Source organism: Pleurodeles waltl, chromosome 5 (assembly GCF_031143425.1).
Source record: "Pleurodeles waltl isolate 20211129_DDA chromosome 5, aPleWal1.hap1.20221129, whole genome shotgun sequence".
Lineage (NCBI taxonomy): Eukaryota > Metazoa > Chordata > Amphibia > Caudata > Salamandridae > Pleurodeles > Pleurodeles waltl.
The window spans coordinates 688,350,659-688,372,372 of record NC_090444.1 but is presented as its reverse complement, the minus strand read 5'-3'; the positions used below and the strand labels follow the sequence as shown (position 1 = coordinate 688,372,372).

At 44.8% G+C, this 21,714-nt stretch overlaps 1 protein-coding gene across 4 annotated transcripts in view; it reads right to left on the bottom strand.

Annotated features, from left to right (window-relative positions):
• The window catches only part of REV3L (REV3 like, DNA directed polymerase zeta catalytic subunit), a 948,974-nt gene that overhangs the window by 688,909 nt on the left and 238,351 nt on the right, over nucleotides 1-21,714 (bottom strand). For all 4 annotated transcript variants that reach the window (XM_069234598.1, XM_069234599.1, XM_069234600.1 and 1 more), the window contains exon 6: nucleotides 16,243-16,337. In XM_069234598.1, the coding sequence (XP_069090699.1) occupies nucleotides 16,243-16,337 (95 nt within the window). The remainder of the gene's footprint in view (nucleotides 1-16,242; nucleotides 16,338-21,714) is intronic.

Below are 21,714 nucleotides of genomic sequence, written 5' to 3'. Positions count from 1 at the left end.
CATCTGTCACTACTGTCAGATCTGGTTGAGGAAGGGAGAGGGATCTACGTTTGACCCAATCCTGATTCGAAATCCACTAATGCAGATCTTTCGCAGTCCCCTCTGAGATCTGGACCATGTCGGAGAGATTCCCCTGATGCTCCCCCACTGGAACTTCAAGTACCACTGCAGAGCCCGCATATGCCATCTGGCATGTGTCACTAGCAGGATGCAAGAGGCTATGAGGCCCAGCAGCCTCAGAGTCATTGTCACCGAAACCCAGGATAGAGGCTGAAATATCAGAATCATAGCCTGAATATCCTGGACTCGCATTTCGGCAGGATAGGTCCGAAAATGCACTGTGCCCAGAACAGCTCAGATGAAAGGGAGCGTCTGAGAAGAACTCAGGTGCGACTTCGGCATGTTTATAGTGAACCCCAGCATGTGCGGAGGTTCGCCATAGTCTGGAGGTGGGAGACAACTTTCTGAAGTGTGTCTGCCTAAAACAGCCAGTCGTCAAGGTAGGGAAAGACTGAAACCCCCAACCTGCGCAGATGTGCTGCAACCACCACCATCACTTTTGTGAACATCTGAGGGGCGCTGGTAAGGCCGAAGGGAAGCACTGTAAATCGAAGGTGCTCGTGAACTACCACGAATGGTAGGTAACATCCGTGGGCAGGCAAGATGGGGATATGGAAATAAGCGTCCAGCAAGTCCAACGCTAGCATTCAGTCTCCTGGGTCCAAGGCAGACAGGCCCTTTGTCAGGGTGAGCATTTTGAACTTCTTTTTGATGAAGAGATTGAGGGTCCGAAGGTCTAGGATTGGACGTAAGCCTACGTCCTTTTTGGGCACAAGAAAGTATCAAGAATAACAACCACTACCTGCTTCTGCCAGAGAGACGCTCTCTATGGCACTTGGCTAAGAGAGGTGCTACTTCCTCGTCGCGAAGTGCCAGATGATCCTCGACAAGTGGGCGTAGGATGAAGGCATGGCCGGAGGGGCAGTCTCGAAGGGGAGGGAGTAGCACTTTGGGACGATCTGCAAAACACACCTTTTCGAAGTGATGGATTCCCAGTGGGGCGGGGCAGGTGATGGCGAATCCTTCCGCCAACTGACCTGGGATGGGTGGGACGACTAGGAAGGCTTGGAGGCTGCAGCAGGGATGGAGGTGGACTGGGCAGACCTCTGGTTTCCTGTCTCACGAGCTCATGGGATTCCACGTCCCTGGCCACGCAGGGGCTGAGCAGCATGGGTGGCATGGTAGCTGGGAAAGGGACACGATAGGGAGCCCCTTCCGTAGCCACGAAAGGCGGACTGTTGGGGACAAGGGGCAGTCAAAAGGCTGAGGGACTGAGATGTAGCCTGGAAGTCTTTGAACCTCTCAAGCGCCGAGCCCACCTTGCCTCCAAAGAGATGGGTGCCATAGAAAGGGCAAGTCCATAAGAGTCTGTTGGACATTCCCAGAGAAACCAGATGTCCTCAACCAGGCGTGGCGCCTCAAGGCCACCGTCGACGCAAACGGTCTACCCGGAGAGCTGGTCGTGTCCAACCCAGATCGAATTGTGAACTTTGTCACGTTTCTCCCATCAGCAACTGCTTTGGAGACGATAGTCCGGGCCTCCTCCGGTATCTGCAGCAAGATGTGCACGACTGTATCCCACAGGGAGTGAGTATAATGGCCCAAAAGGCATGCAGTGTTCACTGACAGCAACACCAGACTGGAGGAAGAAAACATCTTCTTCCCAAGTTGGTCCAGTCTCTGATTCCCGACTCAGAAGTGCGGACAGAAATGCGCCAGATGATGATGCCGCCTGGATAACAAGGCTCTCAGACATGAGGTGTTGGGACAGGAATTTAGGGTAATTCGGGGCCGGCCGATGCCAGCGAGCGATCATCCTGTTCACAGGAGCCCCTGTGCTGGGTCTGGACCAAGTACCCGGAAGGACATCAGTCAGGGTTTCTTTGAAAGGAAGGAGAGGCTCAGATGTGGTAGCCCCTGGTTGAAGCACCCCTGTCAGGAGATTAGACCTGATTTCAACAGTAGGTAGCTTGAGGCCAAGGACCTCAGCCGCCCTACTGACTACCATAGAATATGTGGCTCCCTCCGCCATAGCCAAGGTAGGAGGAGAAAGCATCCCAGCGTCTGGAGAAGTATCCAGACCACTGGCCTCGCCCAATCCCTCTGCCCAGTCCATGTTAGGGTCATCCCGGTATTCATAAGGGTCCAGGGACATCTCCACTCCTTCCCCGTATGCACACCCATTTAGAAAAGGGTCTGAATTCAACCTGGGGTGAAAATGCCCCATCAAAGAAGGGAGCGGCATTGGCTGACGCCGCTCTGACTTGTCAAGGATTAGGATCGGGTTGAGGTCGATCGTGGGCACAACCGATGTCTGGAGCGTCGACGACCGAGCATGTGCCGGGGATGGTCTCAATGATATGATCAGCGTCGGTACGGATCCGGTAGCGGACCCAGAGCAGCCTTCGGAGTCTGGGGTCAGAGACGCTGGCGTGGAACCCGAAAGGCCCCAGGCGCCCAAAGGCACCGGAGGGGGGATGGGCTGCCCAAAAATGAGATGCATTGCCTCATAGAATTATTTTAATTAGACACGCGTCGCTCTGGCAAGGTCGGGAAGGTGCGGAGTGGGCCCAGAAGTAGGCTCTGAGGACAGAGGCCTGGAGCATTGACACTCCTCCTGCATCGCATCAGCCGAGCGACTGGGTGAAGTCGAAGGCTGCCTAGCCTTCTTCGACTTCTTCTTCTTACCCGAGTGACCCGAAGACTTGGAGAACGACAAGTGGGGGTGACTCTGCGAGTGGTCTCAAGACCTTCCTCTCGAGCGAGATCGGGAGCGATGCGGAGTTAAGCACCAGGCCGCCACAAGCTTGAGGGAACACTCCCTCAAGGCCTTCGGGTGCATGGCCCGACACATGGAGCACGACTTCAGATCGCGGTCGCGCTCCAGGCCCCACAAACAGACCCGATGTGGATCCGTCACCGACATCATGCGGTGAATGGCCTAGCAAGGCTTAAAACTTTCCTTAACGCACCAAAAAAATAATATATATATATCACCAAAAACTCGACAAAAATATCAAAATCAGTCAAAAATTTACCAGAGTAGCTCTCTCTGGATCAGCATGTGGGACAGAAAGAAAAGAACCGACGTCACCGCACAGGGGCGGCGTCTATGTACGGTTCCCGATGTCATCACGGCGACCACGATGCCGACGACACCCGCGGAGTCGACGATGGCACCTAACGACGTGCAAGGGTACTGCTCGAAGAAAAAGCTCCGGAACCAGTCTGACGCCTGGGGGAAATTTTAAGGTAAGGAATCTGCAAGTCTCCATCAGATGATGTAGATAACCCATTTTTAACACTTCAGATGCCAAATTGCAAGGGTGAGTTTTTCGGGGATTGGATGTCTGACAAAACCTCTGTGCTGTGTTAGAAGATCCAACCTTAGTGGAAGTTTCTCATGTGGTGATATGGACATTTCTAGTAGAGTTGAGTACCAAGGTTGCCAGGCCCAGGTCAGTGCTACTAGAATCGGCCTGATGTTGTGCCATTTCATCATCCTAAATGTAGGAGGTTGGCTCTGTATATACTATCTCAGAGTGAGAGATAGTGTGCACAGAGTCTAAGGGTTCCCCTTAGAGGTTGATAGTGGCATTTGTTGTACACACACAGGCAATAAATGAGGAACACACACTCAAAGACTTAACTCCAGGCCAATAGTTTTTATATAGAAAAATATATTTTCTTAATTTATTTTAGAACCACAAGATTCAAGATTTGAGTTAGGTACATAAAATGCAAGGTACTTCACACAGGTAAGTTTAGAACTTTGATTTAAAACAGTAGTAGACACAGTTTTAGTAAAATAGCAACAAGCTATTTTAAAAGTGGACACTGCAAAAATCAACAGTTTTTGGGGGAGGTAAGTTTGGTTAGTTTTTGCAGGTAAGTAAAGCACTTACACAGTCAGTCTCCTGGGCATAGGCAGCCCACCGTTGGGGGTTCAAGGCAACCCCAAAGTCATCGCACCAGCAGCACAGGGCAGGTCAGGTGCAGAGGTCAAAGGAGGGCCCAAAACACATAGGCGTCAATGAAGAACAGGGGTGCTCCGGTCCTAGTCTGCTTACAGGTAAGTACCTGTGTCCTCGGGGAGCATACCAGGGGGGTTTTGTAGAGCACTGGGGGAGAGGGGACACACACAAGCCCACAAAACACACCCTCAGAGGCACAGGGGCAGCCGGGTGCAGTAGGCAAAGTAGGCATCGGGTTTGCTATTGAAAGGAATGGAGGGACCCAGGGGTCACTTAGGCGATGCATGCAGGGCACATGGGGCTTCTCGGGCCAGCCAACGATTGAGCTAGGATGAGGGCCGCCTGCTTGTCACTCCTGCACTGGTAGGTGGCTCCTCTCTGTCCTGGGGGCTGCAGGTGCAGTGCTTGGTCCAGGCGTCGGGTTCCTTTGTTACCAGGCAGTCGCGGTCAGGGGGAGCCTCTGGATCCTCTCTGCAGGCGTCGTTGTGGGGGTGCAGGGCGGTCGACTCAGGGTGTCCACGTCAATGGAGTCGCCTGGGAGTCCTCTCTGCGGTGTTGGTCCTCCTGAACTCGAGCCGGGGGCGTCAGGTGCAGAGTGTGAAGTCTCTCGCTTCCAGCGGGAAGGGGGAGTCTCTTTAAAAGTTGCTTCTTTGTGCAGCGTCTGAACAGTGCCGCTGTTCTCTGGAGTTTCTTGGTCCTTTGAGTTCAGGGCAGTCCTCTGAGTCCTCAGAGGTCGCTGGTCCCCGTCGGATGCGTCGCTGTGCAGGTTCTTTGAGTCTGGAGACAGGCCGGTAGAGCTGGGGCCAAGTCAGCTGGTGTCTCCGTCATCTCTGCGGGGCTTTCAGGTCAGCAGTCCTTCTTTCTATAGGTTGCAGGAATCCGATTTCCTGGGTTCAGGGTCACCCATAGATACAAAATTTAGGGGTGTGTTTAGGTCTGGGGGCAGTAGCCAATGGCTACTGTCCTGGAGGCTGGCTACACCCTCTTTGTGCCTCCTCCCAGAGGGGAGGGGGCACACCCCTATTCCTATTAGGGGGATCCTCCAAACTCAAGATGGAGGATTTCTAAAGGCAGGGCACCTTAAGGGCTGTCCTGACTGGTAGGGGACGCCTCCTTGCTTTTTTCATTATCTCCTCCGGCTTTGCCACCAAAAGTGGGGGCCGTGGTCGGAGGGGTGGGCATCTCCACTAGCTGGGATGCCCTGAGGTACTATAACAAAAGGCATGAGCCTTTGAGGCTCACCGCCAGGTGTTACAGTTCCTACAGGGGGAGGTGAGAAGCACCTCCACCCAGTACAGGCTGTGTTCCTGGCCACAGAGTCACTCACCCCATGTGGCCAGAAACTCGTCTGGTTGTGGCAGACTGGCAGAAACTGGTCAGCCTAGCACCAGGAGTCGGACTGGTATTCAGGGAGCATCTCTAAGATGCCCTCTGGGTGTACTTTACAATAAATTCCACACTGGCATCAGTGTGCATTTATTGTGCTGAGAAGTTTGATACCAAACTTCCCAGATTTCAGTGTAGCCATTATGGAACTGTGGAGTTCATAACTGACAGACTCCCAGACCATATACTCTTTATGGCTACCCTGCACTTACAATGTCTAAGGTTTTGCTTAGACACTGTAGGGGCATAGTGCTCATGCAACTATGCCCTCACCTGTGGTATAGTGCACCCTGCCTTAGGGTTGTTAGGCCTGCTAGAGGGGTGACTTACCCATGCCACAGGCAGTTGGGTGAGGGCAGGGCACCCTGAGGGGAGTGACGTGTCGACTTAGTCATTTTCTCCCCACAAGCACACACAAGCTGTGAGGCAGTGTGCATGTGCTGAGTGAGGGGTCCCTAGGGTGGCATAGTACATGCTGCAGCCCTTAGAGACCTTCCCTGGCCACAGGGCCCTTGGTACCAGAGGTACCATTTACAAGGGACTTATCTGTGTGCCAGGGCTGTGCCAATTGTGGGAACAAAGGTATAGTTTAGGGAAAGAACACTGGTGCTGGGGCCTGGTTAGCAGGGTCCCAGCACACTTTCAATCATAACTGGTATCAACAAAAGGCAAAATGTTAGCGAGTGACCATCCCAAGGAAGGCATTTCCTTACACTTACTAAATATGGGATGAGTGGGAGAGGTTGAAAAGCATACGCAACTCTTTGACCAATTAATCCATAGTGCATTGCCAATGGGCTGTGGATGTGGATAACTGGTGGTGAAGCTTAGGCATTTTGCACTTGCTTTTGTTGCAAATAGATTTAATGTTGGTGTTCCCCAGTTTTGAAAGTACTTTTGTAGGACTGTGGAGTTCCCACTCATGTACTTGCTGATACTTCTTGCTTAGCAGGTCCACAAAATCGTTTTCTACTCCTCGAGATGTTTCACCAGAAGGTGTATATTGTAGTGAATTGCCAAGCTCAAAAATTTGTGAGCTAGTTTGGAAGAGAGAAGGGAGTGTGAGCCACCTTGCTTTTGAATGTAGTACATTTCAGTTATGTTGTCTGTTTTGATTAAGACTGTTTATTCTTTATTATTGCATTCAATGCTTTCAGTGCTAGAAATCTGGTCAGGAGCTCTACATAGTTGATCATCTGAGTTGCATCCCATATCTCCTGTATAGTTCTGTTTCCAAGATGTGTGCCGCATTCAATGAGCAATGAGTCAGCAGTAAATATCACTTGCAGAAGGAGGTCTAAAGAAGACCTGCAGATTAACAAGTTGTTGCTGTTCCACCAATGCAGAGAGTTTTGGGTACTGGCCTGTAATCAACACTAGATCGTCAAGATGATCTCCCATTGTGACTGCTGCTTGGCGGAGCATCATTCAAAGCAGTCTCATTACAGACCTTACTGCTATTGTACGAGTAGACTGAAAAAGAGGTAGTAGCTGTTGAAAAGCCATCACCCTTTAGTCGATGGGGTATGCGGTCTTGGTGACAGTATTCAGTATTGATCCTAGAAATTGTTGGATGATGTGAAGTTTTTAAACATTAACTGTGAACCCTGTGCAACAGATCTAGCACCATTTCAGTGTGTGCTAGGAATTTTTATTTGCTGCTGCCCTTGATCAGCCTGTCACCCAGAAATGGGAAAATGTGGACGCCATCTGTCCTGAGGTGAGCTGCAACCATCACAAAACATTTTGTGAAGACTCGTGGGGCAGTTGCTACCCCAAAGAGGGGAACTCTGAATTGAAGTGTGTTCCACATGTTGTTTGCTGTAAAACTTGTGTTTTGTGTGTATACTGGCTGGGTTGGTGTGGAGTTCAAGACAATATTCTTCATAACTATTCGGGGTATCCACTGATCTAATGAAATTCTTTTATTATTCCTCCCGCCCTACTGGAGCTACATGCGCCTGTGTGAGTCAATGTCTGGTAAGCTGCTGTTCCTTTGGGGATGCACCTTTACCCTCACCTCTAGTATTGTTACCTCTGTATCTTCCCCTTAAATAGCCCAATTGTTTTGGGGGCCATGAAATGTTTGTTGTTATCTTTGAAAAGTGCGAGTTTGTGATGTTTGCCCTGATTTAGGTGAAACTCTTGGATAGGCCCTACAAAAAAGAAATTTGTAGTGTCCCCATTAGCTTCACTTATTTTGTGTCCTTTCTAATTTTACTCTAACATTTTATCCACTCGGAGCCCAAAAGCATGTTCCACATCAAACTGAATATTTAGAAGGTGTTGGTGCACCTCAGGTTTAAATCCTGACATTCTTAGCCATGCATGTCTGTGAAGTAAAATACTAGTGTTTATACCCCTAGAAGAAGTGTCAGCTGCTTTAAGTGTGTAACAAATGGTTGCATTCAAGATTATTTTTCCCTCTGCAACTAGCTTCCACCCTTGTTAACTATGTGTTTATGGTAAATGCTGTATGAGAGATTCCATCTCATCCCAATGGACTTGTCATATTTTGATAATAAGGCGACTAAATCAGTGAGTTGGCACACCAACTGCAACTCTCTTCCTTGTTGAATCTATTTGTTTGCTTTCTTTATCTGGGGTGGGGCATCCCCAGTTGTTTATGCAGATACGGGAGTCTGGTGGAACCTGAGACTTTTTGTAAAGGAGATCCTTGGTCAAGCCTTATACTTTTTCTCTATTCTTGGAGTGACTAGCCTGGCTCTGATAGGATCTCTGAAATTCATCATTCCTTGACGTTGTGGTGATAAGCCATCCTCTGAATTACAGCATGGTATGCTGTTAAATCTTCTGAGGACGATGGTTTCACAGGCTAAGGCTCACTATCTTGGTCCTCTGGAGGATCTACATTATAATGCTCCCAAAGGTCTTTGCCTTTGCCAAGTGGATAGCAGTAAAGATCTACTTGCCTATATGAACTGCCTGGCTCTCAAAGGGAGTGAATTGATCCATGTAATGATTGTGACTGGGGCAAGGGAGGAAGTGGTGGTCTTATTTGTGGAGCTGGCAAGAGTGCAACTAGTAGTGCAGGCTTTGGTACGGTAGGTGTTTGAATATAGTAGATGCAGAATGCTCTGTCATTTGCATCCAGGATGAGGAGGTACATCATTTCCAGATCCTCCTCAAATGATAGGTTCCTCTTTTTAGGAATGGGAGGAAGTGCGGACACTGGTGGTCTTTCAGGAGATTTTGATAGAACGTTCCCCATATCAAGGTGAATAAAAAAATGATTTTGGCGAGTGTAGAGTTCTTCAGCTAGTTTTTCGTTTTTTAACTCTCTCTTTAACATTTTCAAGAGGTGTATAGCAAAGCAAGTACAGCGAAGCAGACCCACATTCAGACAAAATAATCATTGTTATAGAACACTATATACCAAAAGACAGTGAAAACCTAGTAGACAGTCTCACGGCATAAACATGACAGTGCAGAACAGTGATTCAAACAGTATCATAAAAAAAGGTCAAGTAATCCCATAGAGGCAACTGGATATATATAAGAATGGCAGGGTCATGGGCTCATCATGCCTTAGCGGATGACTGAGGTCCAAAGAGTAGTGTCCAATGCGCATAAGCAGTCCCACAACTACTGCCAAATATCCTGAGGTATAGATGTTAAAGGCTGTAGCGATGCATAGAGTTCACTGGTATTATTATCGCAATAAGCGAGGCTTGTAAGCCATTTAGTAAAACAGATGGTGTGTGCCTGCTGCCCCCAAAGGAGCGCTATCGCACGCTTATTCAGTAAAAGGGATATGGCTATGAAGCACCTAATAGTTTTAGGCAGATCTCCGGTATAGCCCAAGAGGGCCAGGAGCAGGTCAGGGTGCAAGGGTAATCCCACAATACTAGAGAATTGATCAAATACATCACTCCAAAAGCGCCTGATATTTGGGCAAGTCCATGTCAAGTGTGGGAAATCAGCAAGGGATGCACAGCACTTGAGGCAGGCTGGGTATGATCAATACGGGCTGGATCACTCTGTGTAATGTAAATCCTCCTGAATAATTTGTAATGTATTAATTTATGACGATGGTTGAAAGAAACAAAATGACTCTGTGCGCAGCATGCTTCCCACATTTTCTGGGACAAGGGTCATCCTAGGTCTGTTTGCCAGGATTCTCTGAGCCCGCTGTCGGAGATAGGCAGGATATCAATGCAAGCACGGTACAGTTTGGAAACCAGTCATGCTGCGATATCCACTGCAGTGACCAGAGTGAGACGAGCAAAGTCAACCAGAGCTAGCAGATAAGTAGAATACCATGCATGTAAAGCACTCAGCAAGCAACAAAGCACAAAATGTTGCAAGTGGGAGGCATTGGTGGAGCGTGCATCCGCTGTGCGCGAGAAAATATGATCATTGGGGAATACATCACCTAGTGTCTGGAGACTGAACAATTTTAAGGTTAGGAGAACAAGCGTTTCTTGTGTGATTGGCAAAAAAAAAGGGTTATTTACCAGTGTCAGTGCTGGGGAATACAGTGCGTCACTCTGGAACAGACAAACCAATCTGCGCCAGGCCCAGCTAGTGGTGGAAAGAGTTTGAATATCTCTACAGTGCAGAGGCATTCCCCGAGGTAAGAGCACGCTTAGGGGGACCAGAGAACCCAGGTCAAGATCAGGGATTGCACAAGGAATGCGCGGATCACTGTGGAACCAGTGGTATGAATAATGGCACTATGCCACAAGATAATAAAGTTGAAAATGAGGAACAGCGAAGCCACCCCGCTCGTACGAGAGAGTGAGGATTTCCCAGCAGATGCTGGGGTGTCTATCCACCCACACAAGCCTGAAAAGCTAACTCCGGAGTGTGGCAAAAAAGGAATTTGTGAGTGGTACGGGGATGTTAGCTTCGGGGTGGCAGATGAACAGCAATATATCATCTGCATAGAGCGAAACTAGTAGCGGCCCACTAGTACACTGTAATCCCCTGTGTATATCTCTCCCAAGTAGGTGACGCATTAAGGGATCCATTGCTATTATGAAAAGTAAGGGGGAAAGGGGGAATTCCTGCCGAGTAAAATGCGTTATGGGGAAAAAAGGGGAGTGTGCCCATTCAGTTGTAAAGTAGCTGTAGGCTGTGCGTACAAGAAAGAGATCAATGCAGTGTATCCACACGGGTATCCTAATTTGCGAAGTATGGCATGTAAGAAAGGTCATTCAAGTGAGTCAAATGCCTTTTCGACATTTAGTAAGGCAATAGCCGCCGGTATCTCTGGCAACACTCGGTTGAGCACTGCAAAAACTGTACAGAGATTAAAAGACGTAGAGCGGTGTGGAATAAAGCGAGATTGAGCAGAAGAAATAATCTGGTCTAACAAAAGAGAGAGGCGGGAGGCAATCATTTTGGCCAGTAGCTTATTGACAAAATTAAGCAAAGAAAGGGGTCTATATGACTTGCAATAAAGAGGATCTTTACCTGGTTTCAGCAGAAAGGTAATGACCGCCTCATGCGTTGTTGCGGGGAGTATCCCAGAATCAAGTGCCTCCGTGTACACAGATACTAGGCGTGGGCTCAGTATGTTTTTATATATTTTATAGAATGTATCCGTGGAACCCATCAAGTCCTGGGGCACGCACCCCCTCCAGGGAATCTACTGCTTGCATAACCTCTTCTGCGGAAAAGGGCTCGCTGAGAAACTGCTGCTGAGCAGAGGTTAGCCATACCATACCTAGGTCATCTATGTATTTATGTAATGCAGGGCGTGGCAGCGTCAGGTGAGCGGTATAGAGGTGTGAGTAGTAAGTATAGAATTCAGACTGGACCTCTGTAGTACCAATGGCACGACTGGTATCCGATCTCTTGATTTCTAGTATGTGAGCCGTTGAATATGATGGACTGATGAGTCTAGCCAGTGTCTTACCCAGTCTGTCAACCTCCCCGTATTTACGTGCCAAAGCGTATTTACCCATGTAATTCGTCTCCCTTCCAACAAGGTAATTAAACTTGTCCAGTAGTAATTTACGCCAATGTAATTGAGAGTTGACACCCACCGCTCTAAGCTCTCGATCAAGATCCACAAGCTGCTCCCCCACATGCGCAAGACTCCAGCAAATGTCACACAGTACCTGGGAATGCTTAGATATGCAGATGCCCCGGATGTATGTTTGAACACATCCCACAACACCGCCCAGGTGTCCACCAATCCCTAATTTAATCTGAAAAATTCTATTATTGCTTCCTTCAGGTCAGCGCAAAACGGTGCATCCTGAAGTGCCATGTCAGGGAACCACCAGGACCTTCTGGCGCCCCCAGACAGTAGGATAGCAAGTGTAGTCAGCAGTCAGGGACCGAGGTTTGTATACCGAAATGTGTTCGGGTAGTGTCTAGAGCAGGGTTCATTGCCATATTAAGATCGCCGCAAAGGATAATGTGATCGACCTCAAAGTGATCAAGTTGGGAATGGAGATCATGAAAAAAAAAAATATCAGGGGCGTCAACATTTGGAGCATAAACATTTACAAACCAAATTTTGAGGGTATCAAGTAATCCTGCTACCAGAATACATTTACCATCCCTGTCAGAGTAGGTTGATAGGAGGGGAATGGAACACTTTTGTGCACCAAGATGCATACCCTCCGGGGATTAAGTGCTATAGTTAGCAAAATAACAGCACAAGTCCCAGATGGATGCAAACAAGGGCTTAGTGCCAGCGGGAAGGTGCCTCTCCTGCAGAAAGGCCACCTACACGATGTGCCTATGGAGGTACTGCAGCACCTGCTTGCCCTTACGGGGGTTATTGAGACCACAAATGTTCCATGACGTTGATGTCCAAAAACTGCTTAACTACATGAGAGTTATTCACCATGTCTAATGTATGTGTGATCTTTTTTAGTTAAAGAGGTAAATATATGGTCTGCATTGCTTAACAAAAACATTTAAACAAATATTCCACTGAAGTAAAATAGCCCACCCACCTCCAACACCCGGCCATGAACTGCCAAGTGGATCCCATGTAACCCCAAATAGGAGTAAACCCAACAAAACAACAAATATCACAGTATCAACCATGTGGGCGAAGCAACTCAACCGTGAGTCACATCGCAACATCAAAAAAGGAGTAATAGCACATTGGAAAGAGAATGGGTGGACCGTCTAAGATGGGGACAGAGCAATGAAAAATTTTATAGTCTTTATATAGCTCAGTAAAGCCAAATCAGAACTACGCAGATTTTGATTTCCCAGGCGGGCCCAGCAGATTCAGTCCGGAGCCAACAAGTCCATGCTAGAGGAGGGCCCTGCATCCAGATTTTCATGCACCGGGGCAGTCCCCAGGGCAACTAACCATCTTTGGATTGCAGCTTGCAGAAGGCTATGGCATCACCAGGGTTGTCAAAGTAACGTGGCTTACCATTCACCTCCACCATCAGCTGGGCCGGATACAGCATTACATAGGTTTACGAAGTGCCCCCTTGACCTTCAAAAACTTCCATCTAGCGTCCTGCACAGGGGGCGTGAAGTCAAGGAATAGGAACACAACAGCACCTTGGTAATGTAAAGGGCCCCTCTCCCAGGCCAGGCGAAGGGCGGTGTTGCAGTCTCTGTAATTTAATAGAAGGGCAATGACGAGGCGAGTGGGAGCCCCAGGGGCAGGACGCAGCCCCGAATACGGAGCTTCACTGCCAAGCAGCCATCATGGTTGTCGGCGTGGGCCACAACCCTCCAGCTAGTTTTTCTAAAACTGGTGACTCTAAAGTCTCCGAAGCTGGAATCAAAATCTCCTTTGATATTGGTTTCAGCACTGAGGGTGGTTGTTTCAACTTTGAATCTTTCAAGGTCAAAGTCTTATGTCCCACAGGATTTTTCAGCACCAAAGGCATGTTAGTCTGCTCTCTTGGCTCAATGTTTTACCTTGGCTCAGACCGGGCTGGGAGCCACCCGTTGCCCTACATGCCTTCACTTGGCTTTACCTGGCTTGGACGCACAAGTTCCTAATCTACATATTGTCATTCTCAGTATATTTTATCCCCAAGCCACAATCATTAGCCAACGACAAAGCAGGAACAGGAATGGTCTGGTTACAGCAAGACATAAAAAAAAAATCACCATTCAAAAAAATAAAGCTAGTAACATTTTTCAGACTATCTAAGATAGAGTAATTAACAGAATCAAATTCTAATCAAAACTCCAAAGTGACATGAGGAGAGACACCAAGGATGCCAGTCAAGAGTTTCAACAGAGAGATTGGTATACCTTTTGAACCCATAACGGCAAACGCCTATTTAAAAATAATAAGGAATTCAAGTTTCTCAGCCTTATCGCAACGGTTAGTATGACATCTAGTCCATGTTTTTACAGCCACTGTCACTGAGCGACTTCAAGCACAGTGGACACTACAGATGGTGATGGAAGAAAAATATGGACATTTGATAACCGTTAGTAAGGCCATTGAAGCCCACTAGCGCTACCTTTAGTAATATCCATCAGCAACTGAAACATACATTAATCCATATTACTGGAGAATTAGAACACATCTTCAGCATCAAAAAAATACACAGAAGAAAGATTTGTTCTGAGAAGAGGTAAAAAATGGTCTAACAAGAGGTTTGCTACATGAATAAACAATAAGAAATAATTTAATTTTAATTAATGTGATGCAAGGTATGATACACCTAAGAAAAATAATTTTAATCTAAGGGACAAGACATGAAATAGCTTGTGTGGTGAAAACAAGTTCTGAGGTACCTGCACCCACTGCTGGTGCCGTAATAAGTTAACGTTACAACTGCAGTCTGAGGGCAACACCACTAGGACGCGCAATTAACAAGGAAAGACATCCGCATCGGTTAGGGGTTCACTCTCTACATAAAAGGCTTTGAAAAAATAGTGGTAAAATAATGTACTTTTCAGTCCAATTCCCCTTTTCAATACACATGAGCGAAAAAGCATATATTGGCAAAAGCAGCTCAGAAAATATAAGTATACAATTTCACAGAGTATCTCTTTTTCTAAATGTAAATTGCATCTTTCATAAGTTCTACATATCTCTTTTTATTTACCACTTCGACCCTTCCAAATAGAGTCTATAGCATTTGTTATCAATAAGAATCTATGTGGAAGAAAGAGACAAGGTAAACAAATAAGTTACCAACACATCATGGTCAGGAAATATAACAGAGCTACACAGTTTTTACAGGCTCCTACAGCGTTGCTACAACTAAACTTACAAAAACCTTTAGGGTTAAGTCATCACACAGATTATACCAATTTTAATGGCATAGCATAGTACTGACAGCATAGGAGTGTCATAAAAGCTTTATCAATATTTATGATAAAATGTTGCATACGAGTTGTGAGATAAGAATAGGAAACATTTTTTTTAACGAATCACTAAACCAAGCATGAATTATCAGTCAACTTTAAAACTGTTCTGGAAATGCAAGAATTTACACTGCCCAGAACAAAAAGCTTGAAAAATTATGGAAAAAGACATTCAGCAATCAAACACAGGCTTTTCATTTTCCGTGACAAGCAATAACCCCAAAACGAACTCTGACAACAGCGTTTTATCTGATTTCAATCCGCAGGTGTATCAAGTAAAATCTTAAAGCAAATATTACTAATTGGGTCACTATTAAATGAGGAAATGTTTCTGGAGACTTTCAATGTGCTTGAGCTATGAAAAATGTATATCAATGTTTCAATGTCTACTTCTTCAGCATTAAACAATAAATCACAAAGTAAATGTTCTAGCACTACCAAACACAACTATAATTGCTATTACATTGCTCTTCATTTCCAAGAAAAGGAGATAGAAAATGTTTGCATATGGAAAGGAGAAGGAAATGGTGATAAGCTGTTTTATTCTTATTGGCCATTTGTAATGTGCAAAGTTTACCCTAACAGAGTGCCTATTAACACTGCAGATTTAGTAGTCACAAGGGAATTCATGGCAAAGAACAGTTTTCAAACACCTATAAAAACTGAAAAAGTTTCCCTTCCTCATCAGTTCCTGCAAAGATCCAGAAGAAAAATGCACTAGGTATTAAATCCCAATCAAAACATATTAGTGATTCCAGACATCAACCAGGCAGTGATTCTTAGGGATTCTCGATGCAGCCACTTCAGGTTCAAGAACATCAGTTTGATGATCCAATTGCAATGTTGGCAAAATCGTGGGAGGGAAAGAGGTAACCCACAGCTGTGTAGGAATGTTGGGAAGCAGCAGGTCTGACTGAGGCTGCTCGCTTAGTAGCTGAAGACATCAAAGATTTACGAGCTGCGTTACCACTGACAGCTAACTTAAAAGACAAAAACACATATTGGTGTGGCACTGTCCATGTTGAACAAAGCCACCTGGCTGCTCAGGAGTTGGCCAAGCAGGAGGCTAGATCAATGGTTCTCTTGTCGCTACTGGCTGAACTATTTGAGCACTTTACTGAGAGTTGCTAGCACAGAATACATAAATTATATTTTACCTAAATTGATTTCTTAGTGATTGACACAATTATTTTATTTAGTGACCTGGACTGTTATTTTGGATTACAGCCTTTAGATCAGATATAACTTCACACACCACAACTGAACTTCATTTTGTACATCTCAAAAACATTTCTCAAAGCACAATGAAGATTTGCCAATTAACGTTTAGCCAGTTGATTAAAAAAACACCTAAAACGAACCAAAAACCCACGGGTGCCATCAAACTGCAAAGCAGTGTCCATTTTTCATGGAATTACTCTTTATGCTTAAAGAAAGTGTCCACCCTCAGCTGCATAAAGTCTAAACGAGCTTCAAAGTTATCCTAAAACTTAGGATGTTTTCACAGCGGTTAAGGTTTAAAAAATCTGCTCACAATTACCTTCCATTTCCTGACGATTTAAAATGTCAGCTGCCACTCCATCAGCCTCCAATTCACAGGTACTCTGAGGCTCAACACCATCTAGGATAAGAGAACTGCGACAAAACAAAACATAACACACACCATTAGATTTATCATAGAGATCCTCCAGTTGATTGTGCAGAATCCGTATTTGCATAGTGTCTTAAGTAAGGCTTCTCAATCACTGACTGCCATCTGCAATGGACAGGAGTAAGCTGTACTTGTACTAAATAAGAAACAATCACATTTGTGCTTGCATATATCTAGCTTTGAAAACACACATTTTACTACCATAAGAGGCTTCATGCTAAGATCATAAAAGCCATAGGGTAGTACAACATTATCTTTTCGTAGCGACTCCAAGTTTTGATGAGTACACCAAAATAACATGGATGTGCCTTCTGAAAGAGGCTTATTGAGTTTAAAATCATATTCACATTTTGACTCACAGGTTGAATTACATAACTAACAATTTAAGCCAGCTGACTGTGAGTGGGTGACTTAAGTGTTACCACATGTACAACTATGATCAAACATAAAAGCTACCTATCAGATCAGCTTTTTGGAAACGTGCTGTCCCACCACTACTGAATTTAATACAGTCCTTAGACAACATTCGTTTGTCCAGCTTGACTTTAAAAAGCCAACCAATTCACCTCAGGGTAACAAAGCGTAAAACACCTGGAAATGAGACAATACTTGCCATTGACAGATGTTCACAGAGTGCTAAAACTCTTCAATGCTTTCTGCTGTGCGCATAGCACAACACAACTGCCACAAAATATGAGTCAATTCTTAAGTATTACGACTGTTCAAATGGCATTATGGCTGCCCCAATAAGAATCTTTGAATGTGTTATTAACATATTACAATACTATGTTTAAAGTAAATATACGTAGCACTGATGAAGGGATAAGAACAATTATTAAAGAAGGCACACCAGATACTGTTCTAGATCATCTGGTGAGTTTTGCACTCAACAACATAGTTCCTCGCACCCTTTCCACTTGAGGGTCCCCACGTTTCTTACAGTTTTTTTTCTTCAAATTATTCAAAAATGTAGTGTAGTCTTACTATAGGAACAGACTACTGATGTACTGCTTTAAGGCTGTTTAAAGTCCAGCCAGAATTTGTTTGACACAAAAACAAAAAGGTGATGGATGGAATGCTTTTATTCATCTCAGCAACTGAAAACAGCTCAGGCTGCATCCCAATCCATAACTTTTCACCCACCATGCCACCTCAGTTTGGACTCAGCCATAGGGAAATCTGTTTTGACCCTGCTCAAGGGAACAGTCCAACCTGAACTCCCATTGGAACAGGGTCAAGAATGATTTGCACATGGCTGGATCCAAACTGAGGTGGCATGGTGGACAAAAAACAATGGATTGGGATGTGTCCTGAGAAACTGCCAGGGGCTGAGATTAATACATGTATTCCACCAATCACCTTGTTGTTGTTGCAGTTGATTCCCTAAGTGTGACAGGTATGCCCAGATGTGGGTCTCCTGCTCGCAGTGCCAGTGGAATCAAGCTATACTTGGCTAAAGAGCCCATTATTAGGGCAAAACTGGTCCTAGGTTTCTTGTGTTCCTGTTTAGGGAGGAGCTGGCTTGGCAGTTCGAGCTGGACTGTTCCCACAGGAGCAGGGATAAGACTAATTTGCATATGGCTGGATCCAAACTGGGGTGGCGTGAAGGGTGAAAAAAGATGGATTGAGATGCAGCCCAGAGTGACTACCAGTAGCTGAGTTTAATTCAAGCATTTGAACCATCACCTCGTTGTTGCCGAATTTATTTGACAAAAGATTACTGAAAACTCAGACTGCTTCATTACTGATATGCCTGGAAGGGGATCATGAAGGTCTGATATGCCACATGTGTCACCTAGAGATCTGGGGATTTGACTAGATGGGTATATTTGTTTTAACAGGACTAAACTGTGCTCTCTGTGTTGATTGTGGATAGCTGTCTGATCTCCAACCCACACAAATGGTGCCATAACCTAGAGAACTAAAATCACAATGTATTTAAACGTATGTGTCATGGTTAACTGCAGTTACCATGAAAATCATACCAGCATGGTTATGAAAATGCAAAGGTACAGAAAACAGTACAGGTTCACTAGTTACAGTAATACTGTTTTTGGAGGAAATGTGGGTACCTCTGAGAAAGTCTTCGGTATCCAAAAAAAGAGGCTGGCCTCAGATGCGAGATTCATTGAGAAACCTTATGAGTTATCAGACATTTAAGCTTGGAGACATCAGAGGGACAGCAACGGAGAGGCCACTCTCCTTACTAATTGAATTCATGTCCTCTTCTAACTTATACTACTTGACCTTTCAAACTAAATCGATATTAATCTCTTTATACTGAACTCACATACTCAGCATGTAGAAGTATGACCCAAAATATATAGAACTGTATTTTCTAACAAACTACTCTCATCCAATAATGCATGATACTAAATCAACTAAACACAACAATTATACACATACTGCATGTCTCCCTTTCTCGTTTAACCACAGGTACAATTATCAGTGTAAAAACAATACACAACAAAAGCATCTACATCAATAATAACAATTAACAACTAACTCCACACTAGACTAGAATCAGAATAACATCTGTAAATTGTATAAAATACAATTAACTGCAACACTTACGACTAACACTACAAACTAACTCTGCCCCCACAGATAAGTGTGCTCGCGACCTGCCAGCAAAGTGCTTCAATGCCTTAATCGGGTTAGTAAGTGTTATACAAATCTATAATACAATTGCCTCTAGAGGGCTAAAACCACATACATTAGAGTTGAGGCTCTGATACTGCAATGAGGAAGCCGAGTGCAGACAGATGAGAGGGTCTGTTTAATCAATGGCATTCCTGTATGATAATCTTAAGGAGATGCTTTCCGGGAACGCAGTGAATAGAAGGTGGATATACCTTCAGCAGGGACATGGGTGTATCAATGTGCAATTCAAACTAACAGGTAAGGTCTGCTTTCAATGAGCTGTAAATGGACTATTAGCTTACTCAGAGCACTGTGTAACTGCAATTTTTCACAAATAGAACCAGTGCTGGCTGGAGGTCTGTAAAGGTTCTAAAATATCAGATGGACCAGGACTTAGATTAAGAACATTCAGAAGGCAGTCTGAAAAATGTCATATCAGACTGCCTCAAACAAAGATCCCCATCCCCGGCATAAAACAGGTCATGGTACAGTGCTGCTTGACACAAATCGGTCAGCTGCTAAGGAGACAGAGACCTGGTCACACACTCTGCTCCCTTCCTTGTCCGCTCAAATTCTTTCAACAAACGTTTACCCTGTGTACATCCTCTCTTGCCTCTTCAGAGTTCACAACCTTGGACCATGCATGACATTTGCTCTTTGAAAGCAAGAAAGAGGGTTCTCCTTTGCAAGTTCTGGAAGCAGATGATTCCAGAAAATCTTCACACTTATATTCAAACTTTGACTATATTTTATTTAGCGTTTGACAACTCCAAGTCTGAAAAGATCATCTACTCCATTGGACCCCACTGCAATGCCTCAAGTCCAACATGCAATCTAATCCACCCACCAAAGGCACCAATTAAGCACCCTTCATACTAAACTAATGACTTGCATCTTACTTTTCCATCAACATACCTATACCCATACTATTTTACTTTACGCTCTTCTCCATCCTTCCTTCGCCCTCTTCTCACCACCACCCAACTGCACTCTACTGTTCCCTCTGGGATTCTCTCCTACTTTACCCCTATTCTCAAAACACTAATCCATCATGAGTACTTTCTAACGTACTTTCTAACCTCTTCAGCCTACAAGCCATTAAATAATTCACTCCTTTTACTGTGCTACTCTGATTAACCTATTTAATCATCCCTTCTATCAGTAACTTACTTAGAATGCTTTAAATCTGCTACTAAACTGCTACTAGACATTTTTTCACAAAACTCCCCTTCTACAATATAACGGATCACGTAGTGTTCAAATGACTTACTATCTCTTTTCTAACGACCTCAACTCTTTGCAGTCAGGCTATCATACTCATTATCCTACTAAAAGTACACTTTGCCATTCTGTGAGGTTATATTCCTCTGCTCAGAACAATGCCTATATTTTATCCTGAATGACCAATTTGCAGCTTTCAACACTATCACTCCAAATTAGTTTCCTTCCTTCATACCAGGGGTTTCAAGGGCTCTGCTTTGCAATGGTTTTCCCATAAGAATCACACCTCTCCTTTTCAGTGGCCTGGGACTAAACAGAAATCCCCTCTGACTGCGATCGAAGCTGGGGGTCTCTCAACAACCAGTTCTAAGGCCACTCCTATGCTAAACTGTCTATACAACCTCACTTCTTGCCATCTTGTTCAGTTTCTCCAACCATCTCTAAACTGATACCCAAATGTTCTTCTCATTTCCTTTGTTTTACCCTTACCTCCAGTCACACATCTCTGACTGCTCCAGTGGCAGTCAACACTGGATGCCTCTAATGTCTCTTACTATGACCTCCTTCAAGGCTAAGGTCTTCTACTTATTTGTCCCCATCCACCATCTAGCTTAGTCCGCTTACCCTTTGGTGAAATCTTGGCTTTGCCTCGTCTGCAATATCACAAGGTAATTTTCAATCCTTCGATGAGCATTTATCACTACCACGGTTACTGTGGCACAGTTCAAAAACATAAAAATGCACATAAGTTACTCATAACTCCCATGCCACACAGTTATGGCACTACTCAATTCCATATTACTTTTAACTGGACACCTGTAACAGCCTATTTGTAGGACTAGTGCAAGATTCCTTCTCTTTACTGGACAAAGTTCTTAATTTTGCCACCACTCTGGCTGGTGGTACTCAGGTAAGAGCAAGACCCTCTACAAATTGATGGCTGCTGTATTTAAAATGGTCCATGGAATCCGCCCAGACTATCTTGAAAATATACTAATCTACTACATTCCTAACAGAAACTTCCAATCCACCACATCAGAACTTGCAGGTCATATCCAAACGACCATATGCCACATCCAGATTTCAGTACCTTAACCTTCTATGCATCTCCCACTGGAAATCACTGCACCCAAGATCAGCCCAAATTTAGCTCAAAATCATTGTAAAATGCCATGGTATGTGATCGAAAAAAAAAAAAAAAACTAAGGATACATACTATAGCACAATAGTAAATAGGTGCTCGTACAACTTTATCCTGTAATGTGTCTATACATTTTCTTGTTCTGTTGTCCGTTCATCACAAATAGCATCATTGTAGATTGCCTCAATCTTCATAACCAACATTCAGACTTTCTATTACTTACTATACATTCATTGTATTTATGTGCAACATTTCCATTTGAAAAGCCATGTGCATGTGTAAATGAACACACAAATTAAAAAGCCTCCCAGCATTACAAAAAAAATAAAAAATTAACTCAGATTTTTTTACCTCCA